Source organism: Lonchura striata, chromosome 6 (assembly GCF_046129695.1).
Source record: "Lonchura striata isolate bLonStr1 chromosome 6, bLonStr1.mat, whole genome shotgun sequence".
Classification (NCBI taxonomy): Eukaryota; Metazoa; Chordata; class Aves; order Passeriformes; family Estrildidae; genus Lonchura; species Lonchura striata.
Genome location: NC_134608.1, coordinates 43,876,129 through 43,897,852, shown reverse-complemented (window position 1 = coordinate 43,897,852; position 21,724 = coordinate 43,876,129). Strand labels below are relative to the sequence as shown.

General features: G+C 41.2%; 1 protein-coding gene across 3 annotated transcripts in view; it reads right to left on the bottom strand.

Moving 5' to 3' along the window:
- CPT1A (carnitine palmitoyltransferase 1A) overlaps positions 1 to 21,381 on the bottom strand; it is a 34,752-nt gene extending 13,371 nt beyond the window's left edge. The window contains exons 1-10 of one of the 3 annotated variants that reach the window (XM_021555115.3): positions 21,269 to 21,381; positions 8,766 to 8,846; positions 8,470 to 8,624; positions 7,345 to 7,484; positions 6,787 to 6,958; positions 3,576 to 3,677; positions 2,770 to 2,907; positions 1,829 to 1,906; positions 1,056 to 1,163; positions 168 to 255 (exon numbers count right to left, since the gene is read on the bottom strand). In XM_021555115.3, the coding sequence (XP_021410790.1) occupies positions 168 to 255; positions 1,056 to 1,163; positions 1,829 to 1,906; positions 2,770 to 2,907; positions 3,576 to 3,677; positions 6,787 to 6,958; positions 7,345 to 7,484; positions 8,470 to 8,610 (967 nt within the window). In that variant the 5' untranslated portion in view covers positions 8,611 to 8,624; positions 8,766 to 8,846; positions 21,269 to 21,381. Of the gene's footprint in view, positions 1 to 167; positions 256 to 1,055; positions 1,164 to 1,828; positions 1,907 to 2,769; positions 2,908 to 3,575; positions 3,678 to 6,786; positions 6,959 to 7,344; positions 7,485 to 8,469; positions 8,625 to 8,765; positions 8,847 to 17,301; positions 17,371 to 20,669; positions 20,691 to 21,268 lie in introns of those variants that run through there. The other 2 variants (XM_077784236.1, XM_021555116.3) reach the window with 2 other exon arrangements.
- Positions 21,382 to 21,724: the final 343 nt, after the last annotated feature.

Sequence of the window (21,724 nt, the reverse complement as noted above, 5' to 3'; positions counted from 1 at the left end):
ATCTAGGAACTCTACAGCAATCCATTACATCCTGAGTCCTGGAACACAGTATTGATATACACTTGTGCCAGTCAGATCTTTATCTGGAAAACTATATTTTCAGTAGAAAAGACTCCAAGCCCTGAATTCTATCAAGGTGCTTATTTTCCTTGGCTGGCCTTGCTTACCTGATTCCTCTCCTGGGATACGGGAAGTATTAAACATCCTTTCCCACTGAGCTGAGCAGAGTGGAACAGTGGATCCCATCAAAAGAATCTGTGAAGGAAATGTACATTAAAATGTAATGTTGCATATACAATTAGAAAATTAAAAAGTAAAGAAAAGACTCCAGGATCTGGTTAAACAAAGGATTCAGAATAGTAAGATTTGGAATACATTAATGTAGTGTTGAGTTTTTTCCTCCCTGTTCATGGTCTTTCCTTAAAACTACATGGAGAATATTCCAGAACCATTATTTTTTCCCCTTCTACCAAAAACTCACCCTCCATGAGGGAAGACTGAAGCTAGCTAGCACCTGAAATCTAAAGAGTTCCCCATGGGTAGTCTGGATGCAAAACTTAGACATGCAGCATGCATTACCCCTGAATTAATTTTTTAAGCTACTTATGCCTGTGTAGGAACAAAAGTTCACATTTCTCAGACTTGTAGTTCTGTACAATTAACCACATCCCTTCAATGATCTTGAAAAAAACTTGTTTCCACAATATTTGTTTACTACAATACACAGCCATTGGATAGTACAGAAACTCAAATGGGACTTGCCTATCCTAGAAATTATGCAACACAGGATGTTATCATCATAAGCTTCCATTGGCCCACTCTTGGTGGCCTCCAGACCTTTATCCCAACCATTCTGTATTGTATCCATACAATTGTATATTTTTGACAGTTGGTAGTTTCTGCCCATGTGCAATTCAAGTCATAACCAAGACAATTTGGACCACAAAAATTCGTAAGAGTAAGACATTCCTCTCCTCTCCCATTCTGAGAACTGGTCAGCTTCTCACAGATTGTGCTGGAAAAAGATCAAAAGCCATTTAAATTGATATACATACTGGCTTGATTTCTTGTCTGTCTAGTTTTTTCCGATAGAGCAGGATGGCATGGATAACATTACCAGCTCTAGCTGCCTGCAGGGTTGTGGGATATAAAGAAAGGAAGTCCTGTAAAGTAGATAAGAATCATAAGTTAATGATTACCAGACTACATTAAAAAAACCCCAAACCTGATAGTACTTCTCATCCACGTACTTAAAAGTTTGTTTTGGACAATGTAGAAAAGGCTTTAAAATTTATGAAGTGCACAAGTGCAGTGAGCTGATGAAACTTTTCTTCAGTAGTCACAATCTCCTTAAACATTATTAATCATTTGAATAGAAAAGACAATACTAGATAAAACTCGATCCAAGACCATCATATCTTTTACTTTTTTATTTTCAGTCTTTTATAATTTTACTCCCTGTACATACATTTGCTAGTATGAGCACACACGTTCTTTAGCTGTGTTACCCATGAAGTTTTGCATGGAGCTTTTGGAGGATTGCTCTTTATAGTCAGGACAAAACTGTTTAAGTAATTTCTGCATGGGTTTGCCAAAGTGGCAGCTGTGCTAGGCTTGTTAAGATAGGTGTATGTGTCACAACTTTAGTATGTGACGCACTTGAAGGTACCTGAAGACACTGGCTGCAGGTTATACCAGAAGAAAGAAAAACAAAGGTTACATCCTCGGTAGCAATGGATTTCTAAGCAGAAAGACTCCATGAAGTAAGATGCCTGCCAGAAATGCTAGAGTTTCTAAGCAACATAAGGTGTTTATAGGATTTACCTACCATTGCAAAATAGTTGCTATTAACCATAATTGGTCCCCGTCCTCTAAGGTAGATATATTCTTCCCACCAATCACTAACCTGCAGCAGGAAGGAAAACAAAAGCAGTAAAATCTCATCATTGCCACAGTTTATGTCTTCTGTATTGATGGCTCCACAAGGCAACATTCCATCCAGACGCGAGAAGGAAACTGCTAGTACGTAAAAAGACAGTAATCCCCGCCCTGATAATTTCTATAAGACTTCAGGGAAAACAGGGGGAAAAAAGGGTAAGAGAACTAAATCAAATTCAGCTATATCTCTCTGATAAGGTTTCAAAGAAGTCATGATCTCCATATAATATTTAAAATGTACCAGATCTCCTGAATGCTTTACAGCCTTTGCCAGAACAGATTAGGCTACCTGGGTAAAAGTACATTAGATAATATATCAGGAAGGAATTGACATTACAGTTCTCACTATGATATTGACGGTTGGATTTTTTTGTTAAGAAAAAAAGGAAAAAAAATAAAAGATAGCTCAACAACTCAATTGATACAGCTCTTAATTTTTCTTATATATGCCTCAGCTGCTCTATATATTATTTAAAAATTGCTCTAAATCGTTCTTCTAAACTACCTGGGTAGCCAGGCCTATTATTGAGTTATCAAGCTCAACAAGCAAATAAACAAACCCCAAAAGCTATCATAACAGTAAAATATTCAAGAATAACAAAACACAAAAAAAGGATTAATTTTTTCAAGTTTCGTTAACCTTTGCTCACCATACTGTTTACCAAATCATATGAATTATTTATATGCAAAATCACACATACTTAAAGAAAATATTAAGAAGTTTCAATTTCCTTCTTTTACATTTAAGAAATAATGGAGTTTAAGCTAAAAATAGCACCAGGGAACAAATAATGTAATTTGAAGTACTGAGCCTCCTATTTATCTACTTACATAATTGGTGGCCCACCAGGATTTTAGCTTCAAATACCACTGAAGCCTTGGTCCCAAATTAAAAGCAAAATCTTGTGCAAGACCCTCCATTCTTTTGAACTTTTCATCATCCATAAGTGGTCGAACTGACTCTAGATACTAGAACACAAGAAAAGAATTTGCATCAGTACAGGAATTTCCATTCCTACATAAAACACTTAAACAGTAAACAAAGATTATCCAGTCTCAATCCATAAGGCTGTAAATACCATGTTTTTAAAACAAGAGTATATGCTCTTCTACATGTCTGCTGAAAACTTCAAAAAATAAATTATTTTTTCAGACATTTGTGAGCAACACACAAGTGGAAAAGGTAACTTTTCTAAATATTTCCCACTGCAAAGGGTAAGGCATGCTGCTTCTTCAGCAGCAGACAGATTTTTTTTTCTCTTCGAAAAACCAAACCTTCAGTTTCTGTGACATACTGCCATATTTACCCACTTTGCTACACGGTTTTGTGTTGTAACACACACATTTAATAACACTGTACAAGTGGGGAGCATAAAGTGTGCTTCAAACACCCTAGAAATCACAGGTTGTGGCACAGCCTTACAACAGGCATCATGTCATCCAGTGTGAATCACACTGGCTTCAAACTGCCTCCAGTTTCACTGGTTTGTCACAGCCTTTATTTTCATTTCCATGAAGTTTGAATCTGTTACACCACATTAATACCACTACAAAGTTTTTCATGAGGCATGGTGAAAACACCCCAAAAGGCATCTAGGTAGGGACTCTGTGTTACTGAAGAAAATAAATGTACATACCCTATTAACTGTGTCTTTAACAGCTGGAACTGGCAATCGTGGTAAAGATGTTTGGAAGCTGTATAACATGGGTTTACGCCCTGAGAAAAGTTTTACAAGGGTCTGAAGAAAAGCAAAAACAAAATACACACACCACATTATTAGGTTCAATGGAAGAAAAATAACAGAGTAAAATGTGTAATGTAACTGCCAGTCCTTTTCACTGGTAAATTGTACTGTGCTAGATTTAGGAAGCTGCCCTGTTGATCACAGGTTCACAAGTAAGATAAAAGGCCTTGACAGAAACTAATTTCCTAAAGGTTAAACAACATGGCATTGGATGAGCAAGATAGGCATGGTCACTTCTGACTTCCCAGTCATCATCCTGTCACAGACAATACTGCTATTTATGTAGGGCACACCTTGATCTCAATACAAATACAGTTACTTAGCACTTCTTTTCTTCATATATTCCCCTCTGGGAAGATTAAAAAACTCACGTCTACCAGGTGACCTTTTACTATATTACATAGTACACACAAGAAACATATCTAAGTTGTGCTTCAAAATACAATTATCATCAAGCCTCTGACTCAGCTAAGGTTTCTAGGTAACTACAGTAATCTTTAAAAATAATAATTATGCTTTTGTATCACAGTTTAATGTTTTCCAAAGTTACAGTTCAACATCAATAATAGGATCGATGCTACAGGGAATTAATTCAAGCATGAATCAATCTCAGGTAGTCTACTGCATGATTTGAACATACCAAATTGTGCAGGCATGCTAGTGTTACACTCAGTGCTTGTGTTACAAAAAAAAACCCCAGCAATGAAGCAAAAAAGCCAGAGAGAACTTAGCTTCAGATATTAGAAAATCTCCTGTGTTCCACAGGAGAGTGAAAACAGAAGCAGCTTTTCTGTCCAACACTACTTTTCAGTTGCAGCACACGCTAAGCTGAAATTCTAGACCATGCAACTTCTTGGCTATTCATGGAAGGATTTTGACAATGCTACCCTATTTCAGCGTGAAAGTCAAGTGACTTGACTTTCCAACAACTCAGTGGAACTTTCACTGTCAGAGTGTAATTTTGGTCCAATACACAGGATAGTATATATAAGCAAACAGACAAGATAGAATAAAACAGAGGATGTCATTTCACTACTAAATTCTGGAAACTCCTAACAAACCTGTTAGAATGCAAAGCTTTTCCTTCCTCAGCTTTCTGGGTCAGCACAGCTAGAGCAGACAGTTTTAGGCAGCACAAAACAACTAACAATTTCAGAGTATTACCAGCAACAAAGACCTCCCTGCAAAAGGATCTGTATCACAGCCATCAGATGTACATGGGATGCACCACAGTGGTCTGCCAATGAAATCCAGTTGTACTTCAGGACAAGATAATTTTGGAAATAGGTGGGAAAGAAAAAGCTTAGCTTTTCATCTGGAAATTTAATTTCATACTTGGAGACAATTTTATTCCGAAACTCTTAAGCCAGAAAAGGCTAAAATTGTTTTAAGAGAGTACCTGCTCAACTGACAAAAACCAGCAAATACATTTCACAGTATTTATCTCTAAAGAAAACTGGCAATAGAGAATTTATAATAGCTTGAGACCAATAAAGTGCTTTGACAGACACCCACATTTCATTACAACTCTGATTTCATATGCAGACATAGCAAATAATGTCATTCTAACATATGTTGCATCCCTTCACATACAATTACCACGTTTTAATTTATTTTTTAAAATGGCAACTAATATTTGGATTTTCCCCTAACACTGATACAGGAAATTTGATTTTACAAGGTGAAATATGCTGATTAAAAGTGCTACCAGACTTCCAATTAGTCTGAAAAATCACTTTGTACTGTGACTGAAATTAAGAGTTCAGGTTTTTGATCTGCACGATCATTTGAAGAGACAACAGCATTACAAAAATCTAGAAAGCTAGGGTAGTTGGAGCTGTTTCACTAGTGAAGTCAGTCTTCTCTTTTGCTAGGTCTAGTTAAATACACCTTCATAATAGGTATAGATGAGACACTGCTGGCCTTACAACTTCAGTCTTCTGCACTTTTAAAGCATATACAATACACAACAAAATACATATGTAACATATATGATAGACAAAAATTGCTAAATACAATAGGCAACAAAGCATGGTAAGTAGCATTACAGCTCATACTGTTTTAAGGTTGATGAGGCAATATTAAGAGTTTTGAAGTATCTATCTGGTAGGACATGCTGAAAACCAAGGCAGCTACAGTTCCAAGCAATTAAAGAAAGCCTTACCATTCAGAGCCTGGACTGTACCAGTTTGGGTCATGAGGCTGCTACCGCTTCCAGGAGAAACCATCAATTAGAAATTTCATTTGTACCAGACAAACATTAAACTCTACTTTAGTGTACACCATTCGGGATACCTATCCTTGAATAGCTCCCATAGTAAATCATGACCTGTGCTTAGTTTAACACACATCTGTTAATTTTTGAGGCCTCGGGGATTAATTTTATCACAGTATAGAAATGAAGTTATTTCTACTACAAGACAGATAAAAGTGAGATGAAACAACCGAGTCCAAGTAGCAAAACCTCACTTCATCTCTTGCAGCACAATGCTGCAAGACATCTGTTTCCTCATTTTATACCTATCATATCTTTTAAGCATCCTTTTCCAAAGCATCACAACAATCCACAGGAGACATACTAATCTCACCTTATCCTTATGTGAAAACTGCCTAACACGCTACCTATGCCTTATGCTTCTTCCCCAACTCATTTTGGAGGCTTACCAATAAATTGGTTGAAAGAACACTCAGCAGTATTTTCTTCAAGCATAAGAATAATCTTATAATAGATGACTAGAAATCCTAACATTACAACAAAGAATTAGGGGAGCACTTTCTGTGAGGACAAGATTCTTTGGTGCTGCAGCTGAAGCTCCTCAACTGTACTTGCACATAGAGAAAAAGGAGGTATTAAGTCACACAGGCCCAAGGCGTTGGACCATTTAGAAGTTATTCTTGAAGTGTTTACTCTTCCTTCTAGAAAGCCACAATGAATAGTTTCATTACAGCATTGGAAGGGTCACAGTAGAAAAAGCTACCTAACAGCCTCCTGTCCCATGACACAAAAAACACAAGAAAGAAATGAAACTACAAAATTTTCTTTTAAGGCTTTGAATACTCATCAGTTAGAAGTTAAGATGAAACAAAGCAAACACATCCTTACCATCCAAAACTTGGTGCCAGCAGTAACTTTCCCATATTCAGAGAACATCCAACCGTGGTAGGAGAGCAGCATTTTCAGGGAGTAGCGCATTGTGACGATAAGGGCAACCCAAAGCCCTGTGCCAAAAAGTACTCCACTCACAATGTTCTGTGTTTGGTTTGACATATAGCCACTATTTAAAACAAAAGACAGCATATGCCAGTTAGTGTCCATTTAAGTTCCAAAGAGAAGCTGCTACTGCAAACATAAGTCTAATAGTAGTACAGACAGGCCTCACACAAACTTTATGCCTGCTTAACCTGCTTTCATAAATTCCTTTCCAAACACCCTTTCATGCAGCAACATCAAAGGCCATAAAAGTTCCCAAATACCTAGAACTACACAGCAATACTGGTACAACCTCCCTATTTCATATCCTCATACAGGTGTTTATTTGGCTTGTCAAGTCACAAACATACTGTTCCAAAATTGATACAATTTAATGGGAATAGCTTTAAGAGTAGCTGCAAATAAAACTGATTTCCCTTTAGAGAAACATCAACATTTCAGTCTACTTACGTTGTATCAAGTGTTCGGTTGATCTTGGCTATTATTCCTAAGGAAGGATCAATTTTAGCATACATGGTTGACATCACACCCACAACTACAATAAGCCAGCTAGATGGGCTAGCAGGGTAAACACCGGTGATAATTCCATTCTGGAAAGAAAAGCCTTCACATAATTTTTCATACCAAAGTGACTGACTTCATATTACCATGGAAAGAAACAAAAATCAAAACATTTAAGTCACTTAGTTATAAAAAAGTAGTTAAGATTATCCATCATTTTCTTACATGAGATTATCTCAGCAGTAGGGAATGGATTTACTTAAGTTTGATTATTACAGAAAATTGTAACAACGATATCAACAATGAAAAGAACTTTACATTCCCTTGTAGACACCACTGATCCTGCTGCAAGTCTTACTAAAAATACTGAAACTATCAACTCTAAAACAAATGACACTTCGATAATTTCAATTGACACTGAGTTAGACCCTTCTACATGAATACATGGCAAAAATATCCTACCAAACAAGACACTGAGAACCAGAATTAACTTTTTTTATACAATTTAAACAGTCCTTCTCATAGCTTTTTAAGAAAATTTTAATAAGATTTCTGTTAATATGTTTATGCTTTTGAAAGAGATGTTGAAGATAATCTGTAGTTTATGTAGATTGCTACTAATGAAACAGGTATGTACATTATAATCCCATGAACAAAACAATCTTCATCAAATACCTCATCAGAAACAATACTACTTAGCTATAATAGTGTAGCCTTGTACCTCTAAGACATATGACACTAAAGATCACAGCTAGTTGTACTTTTGACTTCTGCTAAAAGATTACATTATTACGTGGTGCATTAGGAAGAGAATGAAGTCAGTTGATTTCTACATCTGCTTCATCTTGCTTCCATAGAATAAATAAGAAGTATGTACCCTATCAGTCTTTACAGTATCATCCTGTGCCACCTTCCTCAGTACCCCTTGTCTTAAATAAAACCCCCTAAGTCTTTCACAATGAGAAACCGTATTTACCATAAAGGGAAAAAAAAGTTTTCCCTAAAAAAACTTGAATAAATTAATAAAACATTAAATAACCCAGAAGTTTGGTGGACTGGACTAGTTTAGCATACCTTGAATCTGATGAACTTCCTCTTCCATGAATAGACACCCGACAGGTAAATCTGTTTGAGTGCCTCATGGCTCATGCGCAGGTCAATCCCATCGGGAGTGACTGTAAACTGAAAAGCTACTGCCTGATGAGCTTCCGCCATTTTCACAGAGAGTTCTGGCAAAAAATAAAGTTTAGAAATAGTATTTCCTTCTTGTTCAGAGGAACTAGGACCTAGTCCACTTCTAGCAAGATAAGGCAAATCTTTGCCATGATTTTAGCAAAGATTTCCAAGTATGAAAATTTTATAGTACTTGCCTTTTCCTTTACAGGTTCTGCTTGCACTTCAGTCTGAGTGTCCTGAAGGTTAATTTAAGGCACCTCTTTTAACCAAAACAGCTGCAAAAGGAAACAAAACACTTGTGTAACTCAGGCATTTTGGCAGCATCACAGATAGCTGCATATCACCTATACACACAACACATAAAAAAATCAGAGCAGAACAGAAAGTGAAAGCCAAAGCATTTAGAAAATCATATGACGGGTACAGAGCATCTTACATTTCAAAGAACATTCAGGAAATGTTTTATTTAAAACAAAAGGTATCTAAAGTTTTCACCTCAGCTAGAAAAGTAAAGCCACTTCTGGCCATATCTTCTGCCAAAATTTCTTCCATATCCTAATTTCAATATGATTACTCAAAGCAATAAGAGGCTATAGTCCCCGTGGCTCTGTGCTGTGACTGGCAAATAACTGCAAAAATCAAAACTGTGCAGAGTTGAGGAAACCAAATCACAACTGTCAGAAAAATTACCTCCCCAAAGAAATCTGAAACTATGATGGAATTTCATGGATTTGCAGCTCAGTTTAACTGCCCAAACAAGTATCAACAACCATGCCAATATAGACAGAAGGCAATTATACTGAGCAGCCACAAAAGACTCAAACCAAAACCACTGGAAGTTAAAACAGAAATGTAAACCCAATGTAGCCCCAAGAATCCCACCATGTGCCTGAGAGTTGTGTTGTGCAAACACCTCTTGAATTCTGTCGGGTCTGGGGCTGCATCCGCTTCCTTTGGGACCCTCTTCCAGTGCTCAATCATCCTCTGGGTGAAAAACCTCTTCCAAATACTTAACCTAAACTTCTCCAACAGAGCTTCATGCCTGACCATGCACTGGTCACCAGAGAGCAGAGATCAGTGCCACTTCTCTTTCCCTCACAAGGAAGTTGTAACTGCAATGAGGACTTCCCTCAGTCCCCTCTTCTCCAGGCTCAGCAGCGCGAGTGACCTCACCTGCTCCTTGTATCGTCTGTCCCCTCTAGACCCTTCACCATCCTCACAGTCCTCTGGACTCTAAGAGCTTTATGTATTTTATCATATTGTGGCACCCAAAACTGCCCCCAGCACTGGAGGTGAGGCTGCCCCAATGCAGAGCAGAGGGGACAGTCCCCTCCCTTGCCCAGCTGTGCCTGATGCCCCCAGGACAGGCTTGGCCCTCCTGGCTGCCAGGGCACTGCAGACTCAGATCCAACTTCCATGGACCAGGACCCCAGGGCCCTTTCCTGTGGCACTGCTCTGCAGCCTCTCATTTCCTAATCTGAACACATATCCAGGGTTGCCCCAACACAAATGCAGAATCTGGCACCTGTCCTTAGTTAAACTTGTTGGTAATTCTATAGCTTTTCTTTGTTCCCGTAATTAGCATTATACATAAACATCCTCGAAGTTACTCCTACTAATAATTGATTCAGAAAAATGATTTTGAGCACTTACAATTAGAAAGTAGATTTTTGCAGAGAGACTCTATGTATAATAGAGACCATCATGATTCCAAATTCAGTCTCTTGTCCAACTTAATTTATTAGCTTACCAAAACTTTCATGCATAGCCACAAAAACAGTATCTTCCTAGAAGTATGACTAAATAGTAGTGGAATTTATTACCCCATCTGTAGGTCAGGATTCAAGGTCAAGTTTTAGATTGAGATTTTCACTGGTAAAAAACACATTATTAATACCAAGGGTTTTAAAGTTGCACGGGCATTTCTATGTAAGCAAAATCAAAAGAAGTACAACTACTTTAACCTTTTTAAAGTCCTAAAAGCTAAAATTCACATTTTGTTTGCAAACCTAAAGCTAGTAATTAAAGTCTGGTAGACTCTCATCCCCTGTTGAACAGCACCTGAGGACTAACCAGTGTAATTTAGGTGGGCATTTCAAAAGCAGTTCATTATGACTAGAGTGCTCCTTCTCTAGTCTGTCAATACTCTACTTAATCAAAGTAATCCGAAACACAAAGAATGGGCGCCAAGGTGCAGGAGCAGACAACCAGGCACTTGGAATGCAGCAATAACAGTAGGCTTAGGAAAAAAATACACAATATGGAAAGAGAAGGAATACTCGGCAGATATGAATGATGTAAGTGCTGCTGCATGTCATCTATTAAGGTTGTTGACCAACAGGCATGGATTCTTTGCAATACTTAATGTGCCTGCTGCTGGACCAGCCTACAGTGATCCGCTTCTGCAACACAACTATTGCCTAATGGTAATTCACAAGTCTTGCAAATCCATCAGCCACTGTTCAGGTTTTAGAAGCTGGATGCTGGGTGAATCAAGGCACCTAAAGCTCAGAGTATCCTACAGATAGCATGCAATTGATTTATGTGTGTAGAGTCTGATTAGAATAACAAAGAAGAACAAATTAGAAGAACACAAACCAGCTTTGAACAACAGTTTTAAAAGCTTTAACACAAGCCCTGTGTTATTATATTATATATATTCTAAGTAGCATCAAGCATTAACAGTCAACCTGACATTTTAATAAATTAAAATTCAGCATTCTCATAAAAATAAATAAGCTTCATTAAGGAATATTTTCCTGATTCCCAAATGAAAAAAAATAATTAATCCAGCAGGAATTAATCCTGACTAAAGCAAACGAGCCCTGAAAACAAATACAGCCCAGTTCTAGCACTGTACTGCTTGACGTTAAGACGTGCAACAATGACACGGCTTGTTCCTTTTCATATTCTTTTCCTTTACTTAGGAAAACCATAAGCCTTCAAAGCTGCCCTGACTGTGATGGCTGAACACCAAAGGCTTCCCGGAGGCCGCTGCTCTGAGCACTTGTTTTGCTCCTGGAAGGCGATTCCATCCCCAGCCGCGGCGCTTCCCCTCGCTGCATTCCTGCGCCGCCACGTGCGCGCCAGCGAAGTGGGGGAAAGGGCGCGGGCGGAGCCTCGGGATTCCAGACCCGCCTCGCGCTGCTCCGGGCAGCGCCCGCATCCATCGCCCGCATCCATCGCCCGCATCCATCGCCCGCATCCATCGCCCGCATCCATCGCCCGGCGCCGCCGCCGCCGCGGGCACCCGGGTCTGCGCGCGTTTCTGCTGGCTGACCAACCTCGCTCCCAACAGAGAGACAGCAGCAACAGATCTGGACTTTCCTAGCAGCTTGGCAGAGCTCAAAGGGGGGAAAAAAAACACCTCAGCATAATAATTTCTACAACTAATCTGAAATGGCTATTTTCATTCCTTTCAGTGTTCTCTTGTAAAATTAATGTACCTTAAAAAAACACACACACTTGCCCATTACAATTTGATTTATTGATTGTTTGTGAGTTTTTCCTTTTATTTAAAGAAGAAAGCTTCCTGTTCCTTGCTCTTATCTGGTTTTATTTAAATTCAAACGTGCTGTAACAGTTGCAGATGTTTCTCCTTTTCCTTTTTCATACCTCTACTTGAGCCAAACTAAACCAAGCACAATTTTTTCCCCTTTGTTATAAACAAGCACTGCTATGCTAGATGTCACTTTTAAGTCAAGAAAATACTGCTGATGGTCTGCGAACTATGCTGCTACATCTACTATGCAAAACACATCCTCACGTTGTTATTTTCGCAGTTTCAGGACATTTACACCACAAAGACTTGAGGTTAAACTCACAGACCTCAGACTGCAGGTTGCAGACACTGAGCAGTCAGTGTTGGGCTCATATGTTCCTACAGTCACAGAAGGAGATAAGGGCTTCAGCTCTGGAAAACCTGATGCAGGATCCTTCCATTTAAGTCAGCATGCAAAAAGTTACCAGTGGTCGGCAATGTCCCTTTGAAGCACAGCCAAAGAACTGCTATGTGCATTTTAAAAAGTAGCAAGCCATGATACAAAAGCTAATTGCATAACAGCACACTGCACAAAACAAGGTATTAATTAATTCTTGAAGCACTCCTGGAAACGCTATTGAGTATGAATATTTTTATCCTTCTGTAGATTTCATACAGTTTACCTGGATTAATGGATATTGCTAAAAATTAATTGATAGTGCTAAAAAGAATAAAGTCACACCTATACCTCACAACAAATCAAAGTCCTAGGCTTCAAGAGGATGTCACTTGCTTCCTATACATTGCTTGGCTCATGAAATTCACCTTTTTCCCCATCTCCTTTTCCTCTTGAATAGAAAACCCCCTGTCCTTTCTCCTTAGGATTCTAAACATGTAACGAAAAGACACATATGACTTAAACACAGTTTTCACATCGATAGTTCCTTTTCCTACGGAGGAAGTTAACAAAATCACAGGAAAACTGAAGACCATGATGAAAGACTTAATTCTATGACTCTCACTTTCAATTGATAATTTAGTTTGAGCTTCTCCTCACAGGTCTCTGACACCTGTTTATAGATTAGCTTTAATATGCAGGGCATATGACTGTCAGTAACCAAACCAAGCCCACAAAACAATTCTCTCCAATTATTCTACTTGGATAATCAGAAAAGGACAGTTTTCTACAAAAAGCAATGGCTGCTGCATACAGTTTCTCTGAGAACATGGCTAGGTACCACCATACACAGGTTTGATATTGTTAGAGCTCTCAGACAGACATCCTTGGCACCCAAGCCACAGAGTGTTCATAGATGGTGGGTAACTTGCAGCATTACTGGTAGGATGGCAGCTCTGAAAGCAGAATTACCTGTATCCTGGCACTTCTGAATTCAAAATTACCCAGAAACACTCATAACTTCAGGCAGATACAAGGCACCACCAAGCAAGCAATGAGAAGCATTTTATGACAGTCTTTGTCTTCTGACTCCTGCCAAGTTCCTACTAGGCAAGCTTAGAAGTAAAAAAAAAAAAAAAAAAAAAAAAAAAAAATCAACAAACCACAACAGAAACTTGACCCTGAAGAATTCTTCATTTGTTTCTTATAATAAACTAACAACTTCAGATTTTAGCTTGACACTCTGGTTTCCAACAGAGACTGGTGAGGAGAAAAGTGTGACACTAAACTATTTAAAATGACATTGTTTAAGGAAGCTTTCAAGATGGGAAGTGGAGAAAAATATCAGATGAACGTAGATTAAACCAATTTTAATTAGTACATACTTAAAACTATATTACAATTTCCACTTAAAGCTAGAGACCTTGAATGAAGAATGGTTTTGGAAAACCAAGCAAGTACCCTAAAGTCTTGGTCTGACCCCAAACCAGTTTATTTAAAAGAGAAAAGTGAGGGGGAAGGAATCTATTTCTATTAACATGCAAATCAGTAAGAGTTACTGTTTGAATGTTAAAAGCAGACACAGAAAACTAGAAAATAATTCTGGAGCTCCCAAAAGTTATTGTAAAATACTTTAAGACTGAAACCTCTTTCAATAATGAAAAAATTGAAGAAATTTATCCAGTATTTTGCTGTCCACATATCAGATCTCCCTTCATGAGGTGAGCTTGATACAGCTTTTAAAAGAAAATAGACACCAAAAACATTTATTTTGTATGTTTAGTGATAACATATTTTGACACTTTAGAGTAGGTCACTGAATTTTAAGAGTCAGAGGGCAGAATTAAAGCCAGTATTTAAACACATGAAAAGCAGCACTGTGTTTGTGCTGAGACAATGACTAAGTATTTTCTCTCAGCTGTGTAAGCCATTACTATGGAATTTTGCATTTTCTATCTCCCAGAAAGCCAAAACTATGAATGTATTTTGTTTTATACAGACCACTAAAGAACTCTGTATGCTCAAATCTGTTGATTTCATACCAGGCATTAAATCAAAAGAAAGAGAATTCCAAACACTGGGATGTTTATCCAGTCTCCTCATGCATTATTTTACACGTTTCATTTGGATTTCTGTTATTGATGGTCCTGTCAGTCCAAGCCTTCAGTACCACCTACACAAAGTATTCAGGCGAAACTCTGGCAGCTGACTTTGCCTAGGCAATGTGCTTTCAATTAAATGATACACAGTGAAGCACAACAGTGCCAGTGCCAACATCCTCAAATAACTTCCTAGCCTGTTAGTTTGTTTCCACACTTTGCCACCTGCTACAGTTAAATTGACCCATACAGCAATCCCAGAAGTGGATGCAAAAGAATTAAAAAAAAAAAAAAAAAACCCAACAAAAACCTTCACCCACCAGAGGAAAAAACACCCAAACTGAAACTGCCAATGGATTCTCAAGTTCAGGGACTGAAACTGAGAGCAGTGGAGGATAAATTAAAGGTTTTCACTGCCATCCACATGGACCTTGAGAGGCTGGAGCAACAGGCTGAAACCTTGTGAAGTTCAATAAGACGTGCAAAGTCCTGCAGGTGGGGAGGGCTAACCCCACACACCAGAGACTGGCTGGAAAGCAAAGCTCAGCAGGAGGCACAAGAGGAAGGAAGGTGCCCTTGCAGCGAGGCTGCAGAGGATGCTGATGGAATCCTGGGGGCATTAGGAGCACTGCTACCACCAGGCTGAGGGAAGTGACTCTGTCCTTCTACTCAGTGCAGGTGAGGCCCCATCTCAAAAATTCTGTGCAATTCTGGGCTCCCCAGTGAGAGAAATGCAACGGAGAGAGTCCAGTGAAGAGCCGATGATTAAGGGCTTGAACTATCAAACTTGCAAAGATGCTTTAAGAAATTTAATGTAAGAGTTTTCATAAGATATCTGCTGCAAAAAATAAACTTAGAGAGTACTAAGGCCTGAACAAGAAATCTTGTGCTTCAATAGCTTTAAATGAACAGCATACCTTGAAATTCAAATGGATAGTAGCAGCCAAATATTTGAAAAGAGAAAGTTTTCTGCAGCTGACAAAAATATGCTAGTAGTCTGGAGGATGAAAGAAGCTGGATTTTGAAGAATGGCCCCTTTAGAAAATTATTAATCTCAGTTTTTCAATGTTACTTCAGTAATTTTGGTTACCTCAGTAGCTTTGCCTTCGCTGAAAAGCACCAAAGTGCCATTATACAAAATTTTCAAATGCATATTGATATTTTAAACACCACTACCTTGTCCAGAGAAAGTCTGCCAGTTTTAAGGCAGCAGATAGATTTCCAGAGCCAACTTTGAGTTCCCCATATTTTGCAGTGATATTGTGGGAAACTGTACAAGCTCCTAATAAAAAATTAAGCTTGAAATTCAATGTTACATGTATATACACCTATCTAGAGAAAACGATGACTGCTCCTATCAAATGAAAATGACTGTATTATCAATAATAAAATGGATGTGATTTCAGTAAAGTCTATGGAGCTTTTTCATGAGGTTTGCTCTAAATACAATAATTTCAGGCACTGAAGTATACACTGTACAGCAGCACCCAGCACTTACTCAGTAACTCCAGGTCCCATCCACTCTTGGGTCAGATAGTGGTGAGGAGCAGTCACTCACATAAATGCCAAAATTCTGCCCTACTGCAAGAGGATCGATAAGGTAATGCAGCTAACCAGGGAATGCCAAAAGGATGCCAAAAATGCTTTCACGTGTGTGCATGTGATACTCCTTTGATGCATAGTTGAACAAAATTAAAGCTATAGAAAAAGCATTCAGTTTAAAAGAAATCTAAACAAACAGCAAATTTGTCTAGAGTTCTATGGCTTCCAAAGGAAATTCAGGTCTTGTTCTATAGAATCTTCAGTAAACAACATAAAATATGCACATGAAACATGAACAAAAAGACTCATCTCTCATATCTGTTTCTTTGCTATTCCCTTATGTAATGGCACTTTCCTGTATGCTGCACTTATGCAAAAAGGTATCAAGATACCAGAGCCTCAAAAAGAGCAGTTTATTGAGTTTTACTTAGCTCATGTGACATTCCACAAGGTGCTCACTTCTGAACTTACTATAAAGATTAACCAGACACAGTGATTCGATTGAGAATTTCTATTTCTAAATTGCTTCTTTGCCTACTAACCTTTAATAATGTCTAATCATGCTTCAGTATGTAGGATGACACAGATCCTTGCTGCTTTTAAGTCTTACCAATAATCCAGCTATTTTACAATGACTAATCATATTTTACAGACACACAATCTTTAAGAGAAATATGAGAGGAGTGAAGCCAAATCATATTGTGCAAAAATTAGCCACAAGGATTAAGTTTACTCAAGGCTTCTCAGGTGAACCTAATGACTATGGCATGCAAATAAAATAGAAACCAAAGAATCACTCTCCTTTAAATACTGCATTAACATAGCACTGATGAAAACAAAATAAGCCTTACAGGTGTTCACATGACACTTAAGCTGGGACAAGTTCTCATCTTTGATTATTGCTAATCATTAGCACCAATCCTTCCCACCCTCACCTACAGCTGACAGGTGCGGTCTCTTGGAATTGCAAATGTCTTTAAGTATTTCTCACAACTAAGAGATGAACAAATGCTTGGCTCAAGCCAACGTAGAGAGCTGAATACATGTATCTGCCCAACTACAGCAACAGTGGGACCCACAGCAAACCTCACCCACAGGGGAGAGTTTGCAATCAGAACAGCTAAGTCTTCATAACTTGCAGCCCCATGGACAGATTACATCCTGACCTCAGCAGTTTTCCAAGATCACCTGTGGGTGAATATATTCATTACCCTCTGCAGACAGCTCTTTTGGAATCTTGGGCCAATTTTCTTATTCCCTTCCTCGGTGGTAAACTGGAGCAACAGGTCTATATGGATGGAAAGATATAATGACAAGGAAGCCAATGAAGTATACCCCAACAGCTGTCTTCCTTAAAAGCAGGCTTGAGATCTATTTGCCACACACAAGCCTTCTATCCCAGAAGCTCACTGCCCCTGGGGTCCTGAGTAAGTTAGGACACAGCACGAGGCAGACTCATTCCAATGCTCCTAGCTCCTACCAGACTCCACACTGCAGCAATGGCAATTGCTCAGCTGTAGCTGTCAAACAGAAAGTCAAGAAAAACAGTGTGAGCTTTGATTCACACACAGCTTTCAACTGCTCACAGGGGCTGGATCAGATTGGAACCATTTCAGAAAAACTGATGCCAATGGAGAAAATAGTCAGACAGTGGTTCTGAAGCACTATTTTCCATTACACTGAATAACACTGTTTACACTGAACATGTCCAAGATGGTGAGGAACTGTGGAGTGACTGAAAGTTCATGTGCTCCCCACTCACTTATTTCTGAGGGGTCCAGTAGTGACTGCCAGCTCCTGTGACAAGCAAGTTAATTTCAGTTAGGCTCAGTATTCAGTTTAAGACATCTAACCAAGTGTTGTTCTGCAGGCTTTAAACGCCCATTAGACTCAACACAGATGCCATCAAGAGTTCTCACACTGCAGACTGTTTTCACCCACACTTTAAAGAAAAAAGCCACAGTAAATTGTCTTCTCACCTGATTTGGAAATAGGCATAGCAGAGGAGATCTGAAAACAATCTGTTAATTAATTACTAGGCTAACCCTAAGGAATATTAATCCCTACAGTTTCTGGATCATATGATATCTCTCCCCAATAGCATGCTCCTGTAGAAGATGGTTCCAAAATGTACGCTTAAACCAATAAACAAACAACCCCCCAAAACCCCAACAAACACAAACCACCAACATTCTCCAAAATAAAAACAGAAAGTTGTATTACAACTGTTGGATTAATGCTAGGGTTTTTTTTTTTCCCTTATACAGGACATATTATATTGTCCCTAGGCCTCTTAGGTAATTCTAGCTTCTATTGCAATACATGTTACGTTGTCCACATCCCAGCAAGCTACATCCTCTGACCTTCTAGAAATCTGGAATGATCTAAGAGAGAAGCATATTCTGCTAAAACACTGTGCAGTTATCATATCATGCTGAAACCTCCCTCACCTCATAAAAACTAGGCTCTAGACCTGGGTATTTCTTTTTAACTACTATAAAATACATACCCAGGCATTTAGAATATACAGGTTGAACCCTTCTCTCTTTGAATTTAATGAGCTTCTGTGTTCCTGCAGTAAAGAAGAATTATTATCTTCCCTATTACAACAAATGTTTCTGGAGTGACAGGACTTTTACGAGACATAAAAGATGTCACATTTTAGGACTTAAAGAGATGCTGGAAGATGGGCAACACTATGCAGTGATGAGAAAGTAAACTGAATTAATTGCTCCCACAGTAGTTCAATGACAATTTACTGCACAATGTTGAAAGACTTCAGTAAGGTCTTTCGGCTTGCATGAGGCTCTAAGACTGAAGAACCGGTTCCAAAGATTTGCAAAAATATTTAAATTGCCATTCACACTACGGTTAACCCCGACTTGGAGAAAGAAGGTTCAGTCTTTGGATTGTGTTATGCGGAGTTCAGGACTATGATACAAGCATGCTGCACGGCAAAAACAATGGGTTTGGGACGTTAAAAAAAAAATACACAGTTTAGGAGTTTTGCTGACTAGCTGGGGTTTTATCAGTGGGGCGGGGGGGGGGGTGGGTCATTTGTTTGTGTTCTTAGTAGAAACATTTGCTTAAGTCGCCTTTCAGCGCAGGCTTTTTTGAGAGAAGACTTGGGATGCAGCACCGTGCCCGCCGCTGCCGGGGGGCTCGGGACCCTTGGCGGGGGCTCGGGACCCCTGGGGGGGGTCTCGGGTCCCCTGGGGGCTCCAGTCCCGTTCCCGGCCCCGCGCTCCCGCCGCTCCCGGCCGCGGGCGCGCTCCCGCCGCTCCCGGCCCCGCGCTCCCGCCGTTCCCGGCCGCGGGCGCGCCCCCGCCGGGCGCGCTCACGTGACCGCGGCCCAGAAGTGGGTGAAAGGTCGCGCCGCCGCGGCCCCGCCCCGCGCCGCCCGCGCGCCCCCGGCCGCTCCAGGCCTTTCCACGCGCGCCGGCAGGGCGCTGCCAAACAAAAGTTCCCAGAGGAAAGGACCGCAAGCGGTGAAAAGGAGCCAAGCGCACCTCTCAGCGAGCAGGGGAAAAGGGTGTGCTCAGCCGGTGCGATTTCTAGTCCGGTTCTCAGCGCTGAGAAGCCTCAGTAGTTCAAGGTTACACTTCTCTTGAACAAGGAATCGTGATTTGCTCCCAGGGAGAGGCTCTTCGACCAAGGCTGAAACGCCCCAAAATTTTACAAAGCACTCAGATCAACTTTACTGTCAAACTAAGTCACGGCTGTGACAGAGCCCGATACCAGTGTAACCATGTGAAGTTATGTTTCCTGCGCTGACAAAGTTCCACACAACACCACCTGTGCTATTGTAAAACTGGCAGTCATTAGCTTATATCGATATACTCACAAGAGGAAAAGAACCTGCTAGTTACCACAGAAGCCCACAACACTTGTTTTAGGTAGCATCCAGTCCTGATGGTCAGAAAAAGCATAAAGGATTTAGCAGATCTGGAAACTGAACACATCAGACGCTTGGGAAACATAATGAAAACATAATGAAAGAAGAACGAAGGAATTAGATCTCCATTTTCAGTGCTAATCCCCTACACACACGTGAAAAGGAAACGACCAGTTTTCTGTACTGTAATTTCCTTTGGACTGCAGATTGTCCTCTTAGTGCTGACAAACTGCCAGGTTAAGAGGAAGAATGAGGCGTTTGTGTTGGTCCTGCTTTGCACTTTTCTCTTTCCAAAAAGGGTGCTTCCTGTTACAGTTTCATCAACACTAGTACACATCTATTATAACTGGATCACAGCCCAAGTAATATTTTAGGTTCAGTTTTCTATTTTAAACCAGAGAACATAGAGCAAAGACCAAAGCTGTGGGAATATAAAGCGAGAAAATACAATTCCGTAATGCTGCGAGAATCTTGGTCTACCTTTTTACAAGAAGTCTAATTAGCATTCTCGTGCAGTAAACCTGTCACGCCTTGAACAAGATACTACATTTCCTGTGTCTGTAGTTCCACCAGTTTGTAGTGATTGCGGTTTTCATAGGTTTTACAGCCTGGAATCACACGGACATATAGACTAGTCTCTCATACACACACACAATAAATTCATTTCCGCACTTGAAAACCCACCACCGATGCCACGCCGCATGCACACTTCCACAGACGCGAAACTCCTCCCGGCTACGAGTCAAGCGCACGAAGCTGCGGGTCAGCAGTGTCACCTTTGTTTCGGCAGCGGCACAGATTCAGCCAATCTCCCGGTGTACCTGTGTCACACCGCTCCCTGCCCCCATCCCCGCCCTTATCTGCAGCGCTAAGGCGCTATCCCTCACACCGGGGCAAACCAGCACGGTGCCAAGGGCACCGCGCCTTTCCCGGGCTCTCCAGCGCCCGCCAGCACCGCGCCCACCACCCTTCCCTGCGTTCCCACCCTTTGCTCCAGCAAGGACGAGCCCCGCTTAGGAAGCAGCACCCGGCACACACGCACCACGGAACTTCGCGCTTGACCTAACGAAAACCATAATCAGGCTAAAACCGGACCGAGCGAGCCCGGCCGGCCGGCCCCGATGCTGCCCTTCCTGAGCCCGAGGAGGGCGGCCGGCGGCGCGCTGCGGGAGCGTCCCGGCTGGAGGGGGAGGGGAGCGGCAGCCCGCGGTGGCTCAGCCGCGCTCGGCGGGCACACGCCGCCCCGCCCCGCCCGGCCCGCCCGCGGGCCCCGAGCCGCTCACCTGCGGAGACCGGCGGCGACGGGCGGCGACCGGGCCGAGTGCCGCGGCGGGCGCTCGGCAAGCAGCGCTGGGACGGCGGCCGCTCCCCTGCACGCCCCGCGGAGGCGGAGCGGAGACGGGCGGGGAGGTGCCGTGGGAGGCGTGCGCTGCGCTGCGCTGCGCTGGGCGGTCGGCGGGGAGCCGCGTCCGCGGGGAAGTGTGGCCGTGGGGGTGGCGGGCTGGGGGTTCCCGCGACCCGAACCGGGAAATACGGTCCGTGTGGCCTCGCAAGCGTCCGCGGGAAAGGAGCTCCGGGGGCTGTGAACGAGGCGGGGAGAAACGTGCGCCTTGGAGGAGGATTGTGCGTGGGGCACCTGCTTGGTGGTGAAGGGACGGCAAGGAAAGCTGAGATTCGAACCCCCCGGCCCCTCTGTGAGCCCAAGGCTTTCCTGGGCTCTGGCAAGAGCGGGCTCAGAT